A 17,404-nucleotide genomic window follows, 5' to 3' on the forward strand; every position below is an offset into this window, starting at 1 on the left:
GGAGCACCCAGAGAAAACCCACGCAGACACAGGGAGAACTTGCAAACTCCACACAGGCAGTACCCAGAATTGAACCCGGGTCACTGGAGCTGTGAGGCTGCGGTGCTAACCACTGCGCCACTGTGCCGCCCTTGCTTTTCCTGATATATATTAACGACCCAGACCTTGGTGTACAGGGCACAATTTAAAAGTTTTCAGATGATACGAAACATTGTGAACTGTGAGGAGGATAGTGTAGAACTTCAAAAGGACATAGACAAGTTGGTGGAATGGGTGGATAGATGGCAGACGAGGTTCAATATGGAGAAATATGAAGTGATTCATTTTGGTAGGAAGAACATGGAGAGACAATGCAGGGTAAAGGGTACAATTCTAAATAGTGCTGCAGGAGCAGAGGGACCTAGGTGTATTTGTGCATAAGTCATTGAAGGTGGCAGGACAGATTGAGCGGTTAATAAAGCATACAGTATCCTGGGCTTTATTAATAGAGTACAAGAGCAAGGAAGTTATGTTGAACTTGTATAAGACACTAGTTTGGCCTCAGCTGGAGTATTGCATCCAATTCTGGGCGCCACACTTGAGGAAAGATGTGAGGGCATTGGGGAGAGTATAGAAATGGTTCACGAGAATGGTTCCAGGGATGAGGAACTTCAGTTATAAAGATAGATTGGAGAAGTTAGGACTGTTCTCCTTGGAGAAGAGAAGGCTGAAATGTGATTTGATGGAGGTATTCAAAATCATGAGGGGTCTGGACAGAGTAGATAGCGAGAAACTGTTCCCACTCGTGAATGGATTAAGAATGAGAGGGCACAGATTTAAAGTATTTGGTAAGAGAAGCAAAAGTGGCATGAGGAAAAACCTTTTCACGCAGCGAGTGGTTAAGGTCTGGAATGCACTAGCTGAGAATGTGGTGGAGGCCGATCCACTTGAAGCATTCAAAAGGGAATTAGGCAGTTATATGAAAAGGAAGAATGTGCAGGGTTATGGGGGGAAGGCAGGGGAATGGAACTGAGGGAGTTGCTCTTTCAGAGAGCTGGTGTGGACATAATGGGCCAAATGGCCTCCTTCTGCACTATAATGATTCTGTGATTCTGTGAGTAACTTACCACTTGACTCCCCAAAGCCTGTCCACCATCTACAAGGCACAAGTCAGGAGTGTGATGGAATACTGTCCACTTGTCTGGATGAGTGCAGCTCCAACAACACTCAAGGAGCCTAACACCATCGAGGACAATGCAGCCCACTTGATTGGCACCCCATCCACCACCTTCAACACCTTCACGCTCTCCACAACTGATGCACAGTGGCTGCAGTGTGTAGCATCTACAAGAAGCACTGCAGCAACTCATCAAAGCTCCTTTGACAGCACGTTACAAATTTGCAGCCTCTACCACCTCAGACAAGGGCAGCAGATCCATGGAAACACCACCATCTGCAGGTTCCCCTCCAAGCCACACACTATCCTGACTTGGAACTATATTGCCATTGCCTCACTGTCGCTGGGTCAAAATCCTGGAACTCCTTTCCTTACAGCATTTTGGGTTTACCTTCACCACATGGACTGCAGAGGTGCAAGAAGGCAGCTCACCACCACCTTCTCAAGGGCAATTAGGGATGGGCAATAAATGCTGGCCTAGCCAGCGACGCCCACATCCCATGAACAAATAATAAAGAATGTTAGATCTTTATAAAACAACTATGGCCATTTAATTTTGTTACTGTGTTTATAGGAGGGTTACAACTGCTATTACAAATTAGCAGAATCTGCACAATTAACAATATAACACTTTGAGAAAAAGTGTTGTTGCAAATTTATGTTCTGAATTACATTGCTGCAAGTTTTTTAATGTAGCATGAAATATCTCAAAATGTATTCAATAAATGTGGCTCCAGCAAAATACATTTAGTTAAGAGCTATTGTTGAAGTGAAGTGAATTTATGATTGTATCTATATAAAGAGGTACGGTGACACATAACTGTCTTGAGTGTTGGGAAAGCCAGTGCCTGACAATTTGCAGTCCCCTTTTTGTGTTGGGTGGGCGGGTTTTTCTTTGCTTGGTTGTGTATGTGTGTGGGCTCATTGTGCAGGGGGTGTGGGCGGGATCTCCAGCTCCAGATTGGTCGCAACTCTGCATCTGATTCCTTTTTCATTGTGTTTTTGTTGGTGTCCAGAGCTTGTGTTGGGGTTCGGCTGCTCGGGGTTCGCGTGAGCGGTGCTGCTGCTGCCGCTGGTCGAGCCTCTCATCGCGGCTGCTACATTAATGGCGGCCTCTGCAGGGGAGGAAGTAGACCGCCGGCCCATTCGCAGAGTCAGGTCCAAGAGCGATACGCCTTATCTCGCCGAGGCAAGAATATCCCTCAACGTGGAGACAGGTATTGACAGAAACAATGCAGCAAGAATAATGTTGTGCAATAAATTTAATGATAATGAGGAGAAGGAGCCGTCTTTGTGTGAACGGTGACAGGCTCTTTAAATTGTGGATGGAAACAGTGAGAGTCACAGAGAATGAATTGAAGTCAGTCAGTGCATGGGCGCACTGTGTTGGAATGAAATGTTTTTAATTCTACTATAGTCTTTAAATATTGTGGCTCTTTATATTGGATGGCGGAAGGACACGGCTTGAATTTCTCCCAGGTTGATTGGTTGTTTCTCCTTTGAGTTGTACTTAAAGGCTGCTAGCGCCGATATAAACGGTTGGGGGTTATTATCATTTCTTTGCCCCATGTAAGACTTTAAATGCTTTACCACAAAGTGATGAAGTTACCAGAGCTGGACCACCGGCTGTTTAGGCTGCAGCTGCATTTGCACACCTGCCTGCCCGTCACGCCTACACCAACATCAGCATCCGAGAGCAAGCGTCCGCCTTTGGGTACCGCTGGAGTCCTGCTGCTCCGATCGTCCTGACCACTGCTAGTCACTCAGCTGGGAGTGAGACTGTTAGCGCGGTCTGTTGATGGTCCTTGCCTAACTGTAATTTGTATTGAGAGAGAGTCTTATTGCATTCCAAAGTATAATTTTGCAACTGCCTGTGGAGTTGGAAGAAGGCAGGCTCGTCTGTGAGGTGAAACTTGAGAGTTTACTGTAATTTTGGATTTTTTTTTTGGTGCGGGCTATTTTGCTTGCGACAATAACGTAAGTACACAATATAGCTTGTAATGTGGTATAGGATGTTTACTGCAGTTCTGGATGGGAAGCTGTAGTAGAGTTCGAGGGTTTATCCTCATTTCTGCTATAGTTCCCTATAAAGAATACAAGTCAGAAACTGAAAATAAAATAAAATCACAATCTATGTTTAAATGTCTTCATAAAGAATACTGCTTTCGTGAAAAAAGTATATTTCCTTCTGTAAATTATTTTTGTTTATGAAAGCTGTAATCTTGGACTGAATCGTTGCCATTGTTGTCCTGTAAGGAAGCATGGCCATTGGGAACATGTGGTTTTCTGTAATTTTTAATTTCTACATACTATGTTTAAATAATAGCAAAATCCATTGGTCTCTCTGTTGTGAATTGTGCTAGTGGTGTCCACAAAGTGCATCTAGTGCTGTATGTTGGTTTGATAGTTTTGGAGTAGCAGTTAGTTTGGAAGCAGAAACAATGGCAGTCTTAAGTGACTAAAATGCATTAAGTACTCCAATGTGAAATGGGATTAAGAAAACTTAAATTTATCTGTGGTCCTCGATCTTTATTATTCAGTTGATATTTTGCACACCATCTTTTCAAATCCAATTACACACAACTGTCCATTTTGTACAGAATTAGTGTTGCACAATGCTTTGTATTTGGTTTGGATGAATGTTTTGAATTATTATGTGGATATATATTGTAAAGGTTAGGAAGTTTCTACTATTTCATTTGAGGTTTTGAAATGGATTTGGGGAGGGGAGTGTTTTTCATGTTTCATATAATTTAACGTTGCGTTTAGTTCTATGTTGATTGAATTAAGATGAGGTTTAATTTCCTGCAGTTTTTATTTTCATGTTGACCAGCATTTGCCCAAAGGAGAACAGGTTTATTTAGTTTCCTTTTGCACAAAGTTCTATTGTTTGCAATGGAGCTTAGATTAAGGTGAAAGAAAGGCATTTTTGGAGTAAGTATTAGTATCAGTGTAACATGAGAAGAAACAAACTGAAAGACAATAATATGGTGATGGGAGTGAAAGCGATTGGGAAAAGTGAAAATAAAGTGACAGCTGGCAAAACTGTTGAGCATTGAAGAACCAGCCCTGATTCAGTATGGCAAGATTGAAAGGAGAGTTGATGGAGAAAATATTTTTTCTATACATTTAATCAAATGAAGATTTCTTTCACCAACTTTAGTCATTAATTGTTTGAAGAACTCTTACCCGAAACAGCTGGTCCCCCTTATTTTTCCTTGCAAGAGATCAGAACCTGTAATGAAGATTGCCAACTTGGTTGTAATGTTATTAATTTATTTGTTTTGCTGCACTGAAAATGATGTATAACATTAACTGTATCAGTATACACAGAGTGGGACTCATTTGGTCCAAAATGATTCACAAAATTGTTATCTTGTGCAATGTTTGAAGCACTCTGGCAGTTTTTCCCATCATACAGATGCCAATTTTTAACTCTGCCAAAGTTAGTTCCAATGGGTGGTAAATGTTGCTTTCAAAATGTGTTCGAAGAGGCAAAAGATAAATGCTGTCGGTATTTTTGAAGAAGTTGCAAATTAAAACAAAGACCTGCATCAAAATATTGCTATTATCTGCATGGAGATCAAAAGATATGAACATTATTGGAAGTTCTTTTTATTACAGTTTTTAAAATTTGCACTATTTTTCACATGTACATGCCAGAAAAATAGTACACTTTAATTTTGCAAGTGTGATATTTATTTTAAAACAGCCTTAACTTGAGAGCAACCTGGTCTTCTCCAACTGCTGTCTCTTAGAACCTGCAGGTAAAATGTTTTTAGAAAGTTTCTTCCACTTTCTGCAGCTTCCTATAAAGTGGGGATCATACACAATTTAAACAGGCATTTTGTGTAGTTGCTAAAAGCAAAAAGTGAAGAGAACATCAACTTTTCTCCATGATCTTCTTTACCTGTGCCTCGCTTACCTTTTATTCAGATTCACCGGGCCAGATTTCAATTGGAAGCCGCCGGTCCCGACATCGGGACTGGAAGCGGATACGGCTTCCATCGGTTGAATAGTACACTTCTATTTTGCAAGTGTGATATTTATTTTAGTGTATCTAATTCCGTCGGTTGAATGAGGGACATGGGCCATCCAGTATTGTGGATGGGGGAAGGGGGAGGCAGAGATGCTGGTGCCAGCTGATGCTGAGGCAGGTGCCGGTGCCATATTTAAAGACTGCCAGGCCTGCATTAATGTTTCATTTCTAGGTATAAGGATTTCTCCAGCGTGAAAGGCTGCAGAATGATGGCAGAAGGAAGACTCTGGGTGCTCCCAGGCTTTATTAATGCCTCCCTCCAGGTTCTCCTACAGGCTGCCAGGGAGATACTTTTCCCTAGGGACGGGAAGAGGAGAGCTGGGCACCTAACCAAGCACGCCAGGCTGCAGATAGCAGAGGAGGTCAGCAGCCATGCTGCAAGCAACTCAATGACCTCATCTGGGCAGCAATAGTGAGGATCTCTCTATCTCCCTGTCAACCCAACATACACTCCACCTGTTGGGCCTTGCATTTGTCAGAGGTGGAGGGTGTGTTGGGTTGAGAGGGAGTGCCCACCCAGACATGGGCAAAGGGGAAGGGCATACAGACAAGCTGCCTGAGGCATGGTGAAATGTCACTGAAAGGTAGCCATTTGTCATTGGAGACCCTCACGCAGTCCCTGGAAAGGGGCTGCTTGCAGGATGCATCTGTGTGCCCCCATTAATAACAGCTGGAGCAGCACCAGCATATGTCTGGGGCTTGTCCCTGCTGAGTAACCAACAGCATTCATTGTTGTGTGCTATCTTCTCCTGCAGACACAATCGCAGAGAGCAGGCCAAGACTGGTAGTGGGCTGTCAAATCTCCGTTTCTGAGCCCAAAGGAGGAAGAGGCCATGGAGCTGGCATGTGCCAGGATAGATGGTGCATTGCGGATGGAGAGACGGGGCACCTTCCCAAAGCACTGAGTAAAGTTGCCATTGGGTACAAGGGTGCATCAGCAGTGATGGAGCTATGCTGCTCATGAGGCATATCAGTGCCCATAAGGGTCTCCAACCTAGGGGTGTTTGTAATGTTGGGAAGGCAGGCCCTTGAACCTTCAGTATCTTTGTTCTCTCGTGCAGGTCACGTTGAACATCCATAAAACTCCTCCAAAACTGTCAGAGACTGCGACCTCTGAGGGGGAAGGACATAGCCTCAGAGGGTGCATTGTCACCACATACCCCCGCACACCCCACCAGCACAGATACTTTCATGTCAGTGGGTGTGCGCTCACGGTTAGATTCGGGCACACAACCTTGTGCTCACAGCACAGATGTGCCTGAGTAGCTGACGGAAGCCATGACAGCCCAGGCCTCTGACAGTTGGAGGACTGTGGAGGCCAGGCCTGTGCTGTGCCCCAGGTTCATTACATACCTCTGGTGTTGCCAGCATCACGGGAAATGCTGCAGCAAGAGGTCAGGCAACATCTGGCAGAGATGCCAGAGACTATACATGCCCAAGTGCGGATGATGGAGCAGTCCATCAAGGCCTTGAGTGCTGCACTGTCTCTGACTGGTGCACGAATGACGTCCTCCATGGAGAGTTTGGATGCTGTCCTGGAGAGCCACAACCAGCAGAGCACTGTATCTGCAGGCCATTCGTGTAGCCCAGCACACACTCATCTTGACCATGAGTTCAAGGCAGCAGTGGCAAGGCAAGCGGGGGACCTGGAGTCACCACCAGGTCCTCTACACTCTCAGGGCAGCAGAAATCTGTCTTGCAAGGGAGGAGGAGCAGCTGTCTCCTGCAGCGGGGGGCTGCTCTTTGGGCTCCTCATGTGGGCAATCATTCCTCTGCACCTGACACTAGATCCTCCTTCATCCCAGATGACGGAGGGTGATACTGCTTCTGTGCAGGAGGCCCTCTGCATGCCGGAGCCCTACAGGCCTAAGGCATTCAGAGGACAACCGCCAAGGGGCAGCAAAGTCAGCAGCTTGCCTCCACTTCAGCTGACAGCACAAGGGGAGCACTGCATATAAAGAAGAACACCTAGATGCGCAGGGGATTCACGGGTGAATGTGTAATGTAAATAGAAAAGGTAATATTTGGTGTCGGGGATAACAAAGATAAGATTATATCACACAAGAGCTCCTTCCTTTTTATGGCCCTTGGCACTTTATTTCAACCCTGCCTCTGAGAAGGGCTCAAAGCGAGGGATCATGCTGCGAGGGGTCAAGTATGGAGCCTTGCCAGCTCAGCGCCGTGCACCTGGGTGCTAAGCGAGTGCCTCCTGAAGGAAGGAAAGCGACAACAAGGCTGCATAAAGGTAAGTCTTTATTGGTCAACCTAGAACTGGCAGTATGAATCAAAGGAAATGCGAATGTGTAAGGGCATCATGAGTCTCTCTTGTACAAATTTATGGCGTCTCTCCTGTTGTCCCTGGGGTCCTTCATTTGGTGATGCTTGACCAGCTTCCTCCTTCATATCCTCATCGTCCAAGGAGGCAGCAAGCTCCTCGCTATCTTGTTCAACGCCTTCCTGCCTCTGTTGTGACAGGTTGTGCAGTGTGCAACAGACCACCATGATACGTGTGACCCTCGCCGGGGCTTACTGAAGGTCTCCACCAGACCGATCTGGGCACCTGAATCTCATCTTGAGCAGACCAGTGGCCTGCTTTATGGTCACATGCGTTGTCCTGTAGCAGTTGTTGTTGTACTTCTCTGCGTCTGTGTGAGATTTCCTCACAGGCGTTGGCAGCTATGTCCTCCATGGGTAGCCTTTGTCTCCAAGGCTTCATCCCTGAAGGTATTTAGATTAGATTAGAGATACAGCACTGAAACAGGCCCTTCGGCCCACCGAGTCTGTGCCGAACATCAACCACCCATTTATACTAATCCTGCACTAATCCCATTTTGCTACCACATCCCCACCTGTCCCTATATTTCCCTACCACCTACCTATACTAGGGGCAATTTATAATGGCCAATTTACCTATCAACCTGCAAGTCTTTTGGCTTGTGGGAGGAAACCGGAGCACCCGGAGAAAACCCACGCAGACACAGGGAGAACTTGCAAACTCCACACAGGCAGTACCTGGAATCGAACCCGCGTCCCTGGAGCTGTGAGGCTGCGGTGCTAACCACTGCGCCACTGTGGGAGGCCAGAAAAGCTCTGGGACTAGGGACTGCCTCAAAATGTATGCTTAATAGGAACTTCCCAGGAAGCATACACAGACCTGCAGGATCTGTTTATGGTGGTCGCAAACCAGTTCTACATTGGGAGTAGAAGCCCTTCCCGTTTATGAAGGCTGCTGGCTGGTGTTCGGGAGCCTTGATATCCACATGTGTGCAGTCAATGACATCCTGCAGCTGGGGGAATCCAGCGAAGGCCCCGAACCGTATGGACCTCTCAGTTTGAGAGTTGGGATATGTGCAGAAGCGCACATAGTCACCGGCCTTCCTGAAAAGAGCATTGGCGACCTCCTTTTATGCACCAAAGGGCCGCTGATTGTGAGATCCCACACATATCTCCAGTGGATCCCTGGAATGATACAGAGGTGTAGAAGTTCAGCACCACAGTGATCTTTAGTGCCACTGGCATTGAATTTTCACCAAGTACCCTGGGGCACAGCTCATCCTGCATCGTAGTACATAGGTCAGCGATGACTTCCCTGGAGAGGCAGAGTCTTCAGTGGTACTGCCTCTCTGATATCTGTAGGTAATTGAGCCTCGGCCAGTAGGTGGTCTCTGGAGGGTAGCTTCTTCTGCGTGGAGGAGGTTGCTGGCTATCCCCTCTGCACCCTTCACCATCTGGAGGCTGATGCTGAACCTCCTCTGGGCTCACAGGTGGTTGCAGTGCCGCTGCCAGTGGCTGGCTCTCCCTCCTACTCTGCTGTACCTCCCCTTCAATGGGGTCCCCAAAGCCTGGATGAATGAGGCCCATGATAGTTGGCCTCTCCCTGAGTTCAAGGCCTTCACTGCCAATGCACCCCCTGCCTCATTCCTCCCAGTTGTCACCTCTGACGATGTGGCACTTGCCCATTGTCCCCCTTATGGCACCCCACAATGATGGCTCCTTTGCCCCCACTCCTCAGACGATGCCCATTGCCCTTCTTTCTCTACCCTTCCTGGCAGTTGATCCCTCTCCTCATGGCCTCCCTTTGCAGGTAGCAACGAGTTCCCGCCTCCCTCAACCAGGCAAGGCTCTGAAGTCCTGCGTTCCTGAGTGCCATTAATAAAAATGTAAAATGAAGAATAAAATCTGTCAGACCTCTTAAATACCTTAATTGCTTGCCCACTGCATCGATTATATGCTCTCCACCCTCCATGTTTGCTGCCATCCACAAAATCGGGATGGAAGTCAAGACGTCTGACTTCTGAACTGACATCTCCCATTCTCCCTTTCCTGTTCCAGAAGCCAGCATAAAATTCTGCCCACCATCTACTTTATATGCTTCCTGTCAGACTTGCACACTTTTTGTTTCTCCCATTCTGTACCTCTTTTTTTGGCGAGGTTATTCCTTACTTTAAAACTGCATCTTTTCAGCTTCTCAATTAGTCACAACCAGCACAAATATGGTATTTATTGAAGTTATTTATTTACCATGTTGGTCTTTTCCTATATATTGTGGCCATCCACACACCACCTACTTATCCCATTGTGGACAGTATGGTATGTCCCTTAACTGTGTCTATTTTTGTTTTCTTGTCATTGAATAAAAAACAAAAGGCTTGCAGGCATAACATTTTTAATCGACCAAAAGCTCCTGTGTTTTTGCTACATTTATTTACAGGAGAAGAAATAGTGTCTCTAAAACTGCAAATTTATATTCGTAATTTTGTGCATACTCAACATTTCAAATTAAGTACGAGTGCTTTATAGTTGCATTTTGACCAGGTAGCCAGTGCAGCCACCATGTTTGAAACCTTAGTGGCCACTGCAATGAAATTGTTGTCAAAAAAAAATGTCTGGTCACTATTTGCATTTTTAGCTACCATTTGTATCAATGCAAAGGCCAGCCTAAAACAAAAGGGAACCACTATGACTTTTAAAATAATGCGTTTTGAGATGCTATCCAACTGTTATTGCATGACACAAAGTAAATAATGGAATATGTTATTTTTCAAATTCTTTGAAGGGCGCAACAGTGAAATATGGAAAAAAGCTTTTTAATTGCAGAAGTATGTATTTCCTTTCTGTGGATTATGTAAGTCTGTGCTTGAACCTGAAGGTGCCATTCTGTCTATAATTAAAACCATATTAAATATTAATTTGTTGCACCTTGCTTTTTAATAATTGCTTCAGTAAAACTAAATCAAAAATGAGTTTTTAACAAGCTGATTTCTCATAATCAGCATAAAGGGACTTTTAAATATATTAGACTTCTGTAAGGATAGTAATCACACCGCAAACCAACCTGAATGTGAAAATACGGTTGGAATGCTGCATAATCAATAGGCTGCAGTTATACCACTTTGAAACCGGTAGTTGTAAAGTGCTAAGCGTAGCTGGCAAAATAAGTATCTTACAACAGGTTGCAAATTGGATTCAGCCCACTAGGAAAAAGTTCAGAGCCTGTAAAACATTAATGGGATTTGTGTAATGTTTTCTGCAACAAACAAACATTAAGTATGTCCAGACAAATAGTTTGGAAACACTTAAACAATTTTAATTTTTAATGTCATCAGTGCGCCACAAATGGATTTGTGTGTTGGGAAGCATTAAAGCAAATTAAATCTCTTGTACATTATTTACAGTTGTGGGACGCTGAATCATTCTCCTTGTTTTGCATGCAACAAGGGCCTGGTACTATGTAGCTGTTAAGTATTGAAGACCAAATTATCCAGATTATTCAAATTATATGATCTCTGTCACTTGTGTGGTTGAAATTGTACCTGCTGCAGGTACGAGTGTGTAAGTTGCATTATTGGCATCCTGTTTTGAAACAAATTATAAGGAATTGTAATAAAGTTTAAATACTTTGTATTATCTTTCCTGTTTTGTAAATATTTATGTTTTAATAATAATGACATTTATTGGCAGTAGGGTTCAAAAGAGTTATGGAGTCGGTGAGGATTTTTAGCACAGAAGGAAGCCCTTCTGCCATTGTGCCAGTGCTAGCCCCACCTTGGAGTAATTCACTTGAATTTTAAGACTTTTCTTCCCCAAATTATTGTTGAATCTTCTTAAATACTGTGATTGATCCAGCATCAATAGTCACTTGTGGTAATCTGTTCCATATTTTAATAATCCTGCATGACAAAATTTCTTTTGAGGTCTATCTTTATGTTTCTAGTTCTAATTCTGAATTTCTGTCTCCTTGTTACAAATTCATCAACTGTTAAAACGATTTTTCACTCTTTACCCTGTCAAACCCTTCTGTACTTTTCAATACTTAAATTACTTCTGTGTGCAGTATGCTTTGTTTCTTTAGTCTCTTTTAGATTTTTAAAATTTTTTTTATAAACATCTTTGTTAGTGCACTCCCTCGTGTGTGTTTTGAGACAATGGGAGTTGAGAGCCGAGAGGCTATGGTTGGAATTTTGCGGATGCGACAGGAGTCCCGCCGCCAGGGCAGAAAGTGCGGGAGCCACCCTACTTTAGTGGGCAGTGGGACGCGGGACCGCATTTGTTGCCAAGAGCTGCCGGCCCAAGCGGAGGGCCAGCGGCTCAGTAGTGCCACCTGGACAGGTGGTCGCTGCTGAGGCAAGCAGGAGACCAGGTAGGGTGAAGAAAAAATTTTAAATAGTCAAAGGGCTGAAGAAGAAGCTCCTCAGGGGAAATTGTTTGTGTCACAGAACTCTTTTTTTTTTTCCTCCTCTGTTTAAAACAAAGAACAGTACAGCACAGGAACAGGCCATTCAGCCCTCCAAGCCTGCGCCGATCTTGATGCCTGCCTAAACTAACACCTTCTGCACTTCCGGGGCCCATATCCCTCTATTCCCTTCCTATTCATATATTTGTCAAGATGTCTCTTAAACGTTGCTATCGTATCTGCTTCCACCACCTCCCCCGGCAGCAAGTTCCAGGCACTCACCACCCTCTGTGTAAAATAAAAAAAAACTTGCCTCGCACGTCCCCTCTAAACTTTGCCCCTCGCACCTTAAACCAATGTCCCCTAGTAACTGACTCTTCCACCCTGGGAAAAAGCTTCTGACTATCCACTCTATCCATGCCGCTCATAACTTTGTAAACCTCTATCATGTCGCCCCTCCACCTCCGTCGTTCCAGTGAAAACAATCCGAGTTTTTCCAACCTCTCCTCATAGCTAATGCCCTCCAGACCAGGCAACATCCTGGTAAACCTCCTCTGTACCCTCTCCAAAGCCTCCACGTCTTTCTGGCAGTGTGGCGACCGGAATTGCACGCAATATTCTAAGTGTGGCCTAACTAAGGTTCTGTACAGCTGCAACATGACTTGCCAATTTTTATACTCTGCCCCGACCGATGAAGGCAAGCATGCCGTATGCCTTCTTGACTACCTTATCCACCTGCGTTGCCACTTTCAGTGACCTGTGGACCTGTACGCCCAGATCTCTCTGCCTGTCAATACTCCTAAGGGTTCTGCCATTTACTGTAAAACTCCCACCTGCATTAGACCTTCCAAAATGCATTACCTCACATTTGTCCGGATTAAACTCCATCTGCCATTTCTCCGCCCAAGTCTCCAACCGATCTATATCCTGCTGTATCCTCTGATAATCCTCATCATTATCCGCAACTCCACCAACCTTTGTGTCGTCCGCAAACTTACTAATCAGACCAGCTACATTTTCCTCCAAATCATATATATATATATATATATTATTACAAACAGCAAAGGTCCCAGCACTGATCCCTGCAGAACACCACTAGTCACATCCCTCCATTCAGACAAACACCCTTCCACTGATACCCTCTGTCTTCTGTGACTGAGCCAGTTCTGTATCCATCTTGCCAGCTCACCTCTGATCCAGTGTGACTTCACCTTTTGCATCAGTCTGCCATGCGGGACCTTGTCAAAGGCTTTACTAAAGTCCATATAGACAACATCCACTGCCCTTCCCTCATCAATCATCTTCGTCACTTCCTCAAAAAACTCAATCAAATTAGTAAGACACGACCTCCCCTTCACAAAACCATGCTGTGTTTCGCAAATAAGTTCGTTTGTTTCCAAATGGGAGTAAATCCTGTCCCGAAGAATCCTCTTTAATAGTTTCCCTACCACTGACGTAAGGTAAGGCTCACCGGCCTATAATTTCCTGGATTATCCTTGCTACCCTTCTTAAACAAAGGAACAACATTGGCTATTCTCCAGTCCTCTGGGACCTCACCTGTAGCCAATGAGGATGCAAAGATTTCTGTCAAGGCCCCAGCAATTTCTTCCTTGCCTCCCTCAGTATTCTAGGGTAGATCCCATCAGGCCCTGGGGACTTATCTACCTTAATGCTTTGCAACAGTATGCCTTTAAAAACTAAGAGGCACAGTGTGCCAGCTACACCTGTTACCTGTGCAGCAGCAAGAGAGGGATGAAGTCACATGGTGTAATGTTTCAATTTGACTGTGTGCAGGGACTGGCTAAAACCAGTTTTGAGAGAAACCAGGGAAGCGTGCTTGCCTTGAGGGAAGAGACGTCTCTCAGCAGAAATTCTGCAGTGAGCCACAGGCTGTGTTAATAGCCTAAGAAGAAAAAAAAACCCTTCTGAAGGGAACATTTGTATTGCTGGAGGTAGCAAAATTCCTTTTCTTTACTTCCAATCTAAGAGTCTTTGCTTCAAGATTGACTCTCTATTAACTGATTATGTTTTCTGGAATTTGCAGTAAAGTTTCGACTGAAAGACTGCCAATTTTAAAATCCAAATATAGACCTGTTGTTATACTCCGTGTTGGGAGAACTGTGTGACGCCTGCTGCAGCCGAGGAGCTTTGAATGTCTTATCAAGTAGACTGTTTATTGGATTTGCATGGAGACTCCGAGTGGCATCTGATTGTTCTAACCTGGACACCTCATCAACCAGGAACATAACTCTCCAAGACTTATAACCCAGTTGTTTATTTATTCTTAAGTAGCTAATTTTTTTAACACCATTTTTAAAACCGGTTAACCGTTAGTTTTTGAATGTGTGTGTGTGAATGGGGGTATTAGAATAAATAATAAGTTATAAGATCTTTAGACATAAATTTATCTTAATAGTGTTAACCATTTATTAATAAACTAAATCTTAATTTGTTGTTGTCTAAAGATACCTGATTTGGTCTGTTTTATTCTGGGGCTTACTAAAGTGTTTAATTTGGCTGTTTTCCAGTTTGGTGGGAAAGCTTTAATAATATGCTGCGAACTGTGGAGTGATGGGACTGAATTGACAGCTCCCACCTTGGTCGTAACATTTGGGCCATGGGGCTGCTTTCCCTGCCCGTGGCTTCCTCTTTATTGCATAAAACATTCCTCCCTTGCTGACACTGGGAGACTGCCTCCATTTGGCTAGCAGCCTCCTCATGCAGTGGGAGGTCAACCTGCCATCAGCAAGGTGCTGATGGCACTGTAAAATAGTCCCTAATTTGTCTTTTAGTATGGAAATTGGCTTCCCACCTCCTTGAAGTGGGCAGCCTGTCTGTTTCTGGTCCCGCCGTCGATGAAATGCCTTGACGACAGGACTGTGACTGAGAGCTGATCCGATGCAGCTCCCTGCGATTTTACCAGCACCCACCCCTGCCTCCCAGCCTGCCCCTTTTGGGGATGCGGGGCCAGTAAAATTCAGCCGTATGTGTGAAGGGAAATTTGAGGAGGTGGCCTTGAACATGAGTAGAAGAGTTTGAGGAGTGAAAAGTTTAGTGAGGAGAGTGAACAAGATGAGTTGAACTAAGTGTAGAGGCTGAGGGAGGATATCTTGGGGAGAAACTTGGTAGGGGCCTGGGCATCGAGGTTGAAAAAAATTATGAATTTAAAGCAGAGGCATGATGGATGGAACAAGGTGAGGTGCTCCAAGGAAGAGAAGATGCCAAAGTATTAGAGGAAGAGACCAACTTATTGTTTTCTGATGAGGCCTATACCATCACCGCTGTAATGTATATCTGGGTCGGGATGCTTCAATTAGGGGCAGGATGTCTCCATCCATGAACTACATTTCAGGCAAAGTGAGCATGTCAATGCAATTATCCACAATAAGGTTGTGGTGACCAGGGTTTTTCATGAGCAAAATGACATTCTGGAGAGAAATGCAGAGAGGGATGCTGATTGTTGATCTGTTGGTGGTGAGATTGGCCTCTAGTGGGCATGCTGGGTGGGAAGGTCAAAGAGGGAGGAGACTGGGCATTTGAGGCTGCTGCTTATGAGGAATCAGTGACATATCTTGAGTAGTCTCACAGAGGATGTTGAGAGAGGTTCAATGAGTAGCTGTGAGCTTATTCAAGGAACTATGGGAGGCCAAAGTTAATGACTCGTGTCTACTGGTGGATAAGGTTGACTTGTAGATGGGATGGAGTCATTTTGGAGCATCAAACCACTGGTGACTAGGTTTGGAGACAGTTGTGGAGAGGGAGTGAATTGAAGAGCTGTTTGAGGAGAGAGTATCAATGGGCTCATTGCTGGAGGTTGCCTAATGGAAATCATGACAACACTAGCTTATATTTAATATTACCTTTTAACATAGGAGTTGCAGCAATCAAAATTTTACACTGAGCCATAGAAGATATTCATACAGGTGACCAAAAGCTTGGGCAAAGAGGTTGGTTTTAAGGAGCGTCTTAAAGGAGGAGAGAGAGGTGGAAAGATTCCAGGAGGAAATTCCAGAGCCTAGGGCCTAGGTAGCTGAAAGCACGACCATTGCTGGTAGAGCAATGAAAATCAGGAATGCGTACAATGTCAGAATTGGAGGAGTACAAAGATTGTAGAGGGTTGTACGGCTGGAAGAGATTACAGAGATAAGGAGGGATGAGAATTTTAAAATTTGGGATTTTGGCTGAATGAAAGCCAATGTAGGTCAGCAAGCGTAGGCGAAATGGCTGAATGGGAATTGTTGCGAGTTATATGCGCAGCAGAGTTTAACAGGAACTCATGTTAACACAATGTGTAAGCTGGGAGGCTGGCCAGGAGACCATTGTTATAGTCGAGCCTGGAGGTAACAAAGGCATGGATAAGGGTATCACCAAGAGTTGAACTAAGGCTGTGGCAGAGATGGGTAATGTTACAGAAGTGGAAGTAGATGGTCTTAGTGATGGGGTGGGAAGCTCATCTTGATGTTAAATAGGACACCCAGTTGGGAACAGTAGACTGGATTTTGTCGCGCCGGCAGTGTTCCCGGCACCGGGCTGTAAGGGCGGGGAAATCTCGCCTCGGCCATTTGGACGCCCACCTGTCACAATTCTATGTTGCCTAGGCAATTAACAGCCTGGCGTTGGGATCCCCGTCCCTTTAAAGACGGTGATCCTGCCTCCAAGAGCTGCCGGCCAGTCACAGGGGGAGGGTGAGAGTTTAGTGCAGTGGGAGAGGCATTCAGGGAGGTGGCCTTTCTCCTGATGGTCCCCCCATGGGCCACAGATTGCCCACAGAGGAGGGCATCCTCCACCAAGCCTGCAGGGAGGTCATCTCGTTTTACTGGGTGATCTCCCCAGGTGGCAGAGGCCCCTCACCCCCCCCCCCCCCCCCCCCCACCGCTCACTAAATCCTAGTGGCGGCAGGATAACCCTGGGCGGGAAGGCCATCTTAGGCCTATCCTACCTCTGACAAAATTATGTTGCGATGGGGTGGCGCCGGGCTCTCCGCCTCCTGCCGCAATTCTATAGGTCCCTCCACTTCCAAAGCTGTCTCTGGAGGGCCCATAAAATTCAGTCTGGTGTGTTTCAACCTTAGACAGTATCCAGGAAGAGGGATGGAGTCGGTGTCTACAGAGTGAAGTTTGTGGTGGAGTCAGCAAAGGTTGATTAAAAGGTCCTGTGGATGTGTCTAGTGGCCTCAGGTTGTGCATCAATGGATCTGGTATCTCAGCAGAGGAGCAAGGAGCAGAGGGAGTGAAAGGCAAGTGCCAAAGCTAGTGAAGTCCAGGCATCCATATGAAGGTGAAATGCAAATCCATTGGACCATAGCAGATGAATATTTGAAGGGAAAAACTTTGCAGCCCCATAGGGAAAGAATGGGGGAGTAGGATAATTGATAGCTCTACTAAAGAGCTAGCAGAGGCATGATGGGCAGAATGTCGTGTTTTTGTGCTGTATCCTTCTATAATTCTATAAAGTAGCTGGTCTGAAGAACAGATGTATCAATGTGAGGAGTTCACAAGTTTGAGAGCAGCAGTAGGAGCTTGAAGATCAAGTTCAG

At 45.2% G+C, this 17,404-nt stretch overlaps 1 protein-coding gene across 2 annotated transcripts in view; it reads left to right on the forward strand.

Moving 5' to 3' along the window:
- Nucleotides 1–2,203: 2,203 nt before the first annotated feature.
- The window catches only part of LOC137384353 (phosphatase and actin regulator 1-like), an 859,907-nt gene continuing 844,706 nt past the window's right edge, over nucleotides 2,204–17,404 (forward strand). Inside the window, exon 1 of one of the 2 annotated variants that reach the window (XM_068058280.1) lies at nucleotides 2,204–2,373. In XM_068058280.1, the coding sequence (XP_067914381.1) occupies nucleotides 2,262–2,373 (112 nt within the window). In that variant the 5' untranslated portion in view covers nucleotides 2,204–2,261. The remainder of the gene's footprint in view (nucleotides 2,374–17,404) is intronic. The other variant, XM_068058345.1, reaches the window with a different exon arrangement.

Source organism: Heterodontus francisci, chromosome 2, assembly GCF_036365525.1.
Source record: "Heterodontus francisci isolate sHetFra1 chromosome 2, sHetFra1.hap1, whole genome shotgun sequence".
In the NCBI taxonomy this organism is placed as follows: domain Eukaryota; kingdom Metazoa; phylum Chordata; class Chondrichthyes; order Heterodontiformes; family Heterodontidae; genus Heterodontus; species Heterodontus francisci.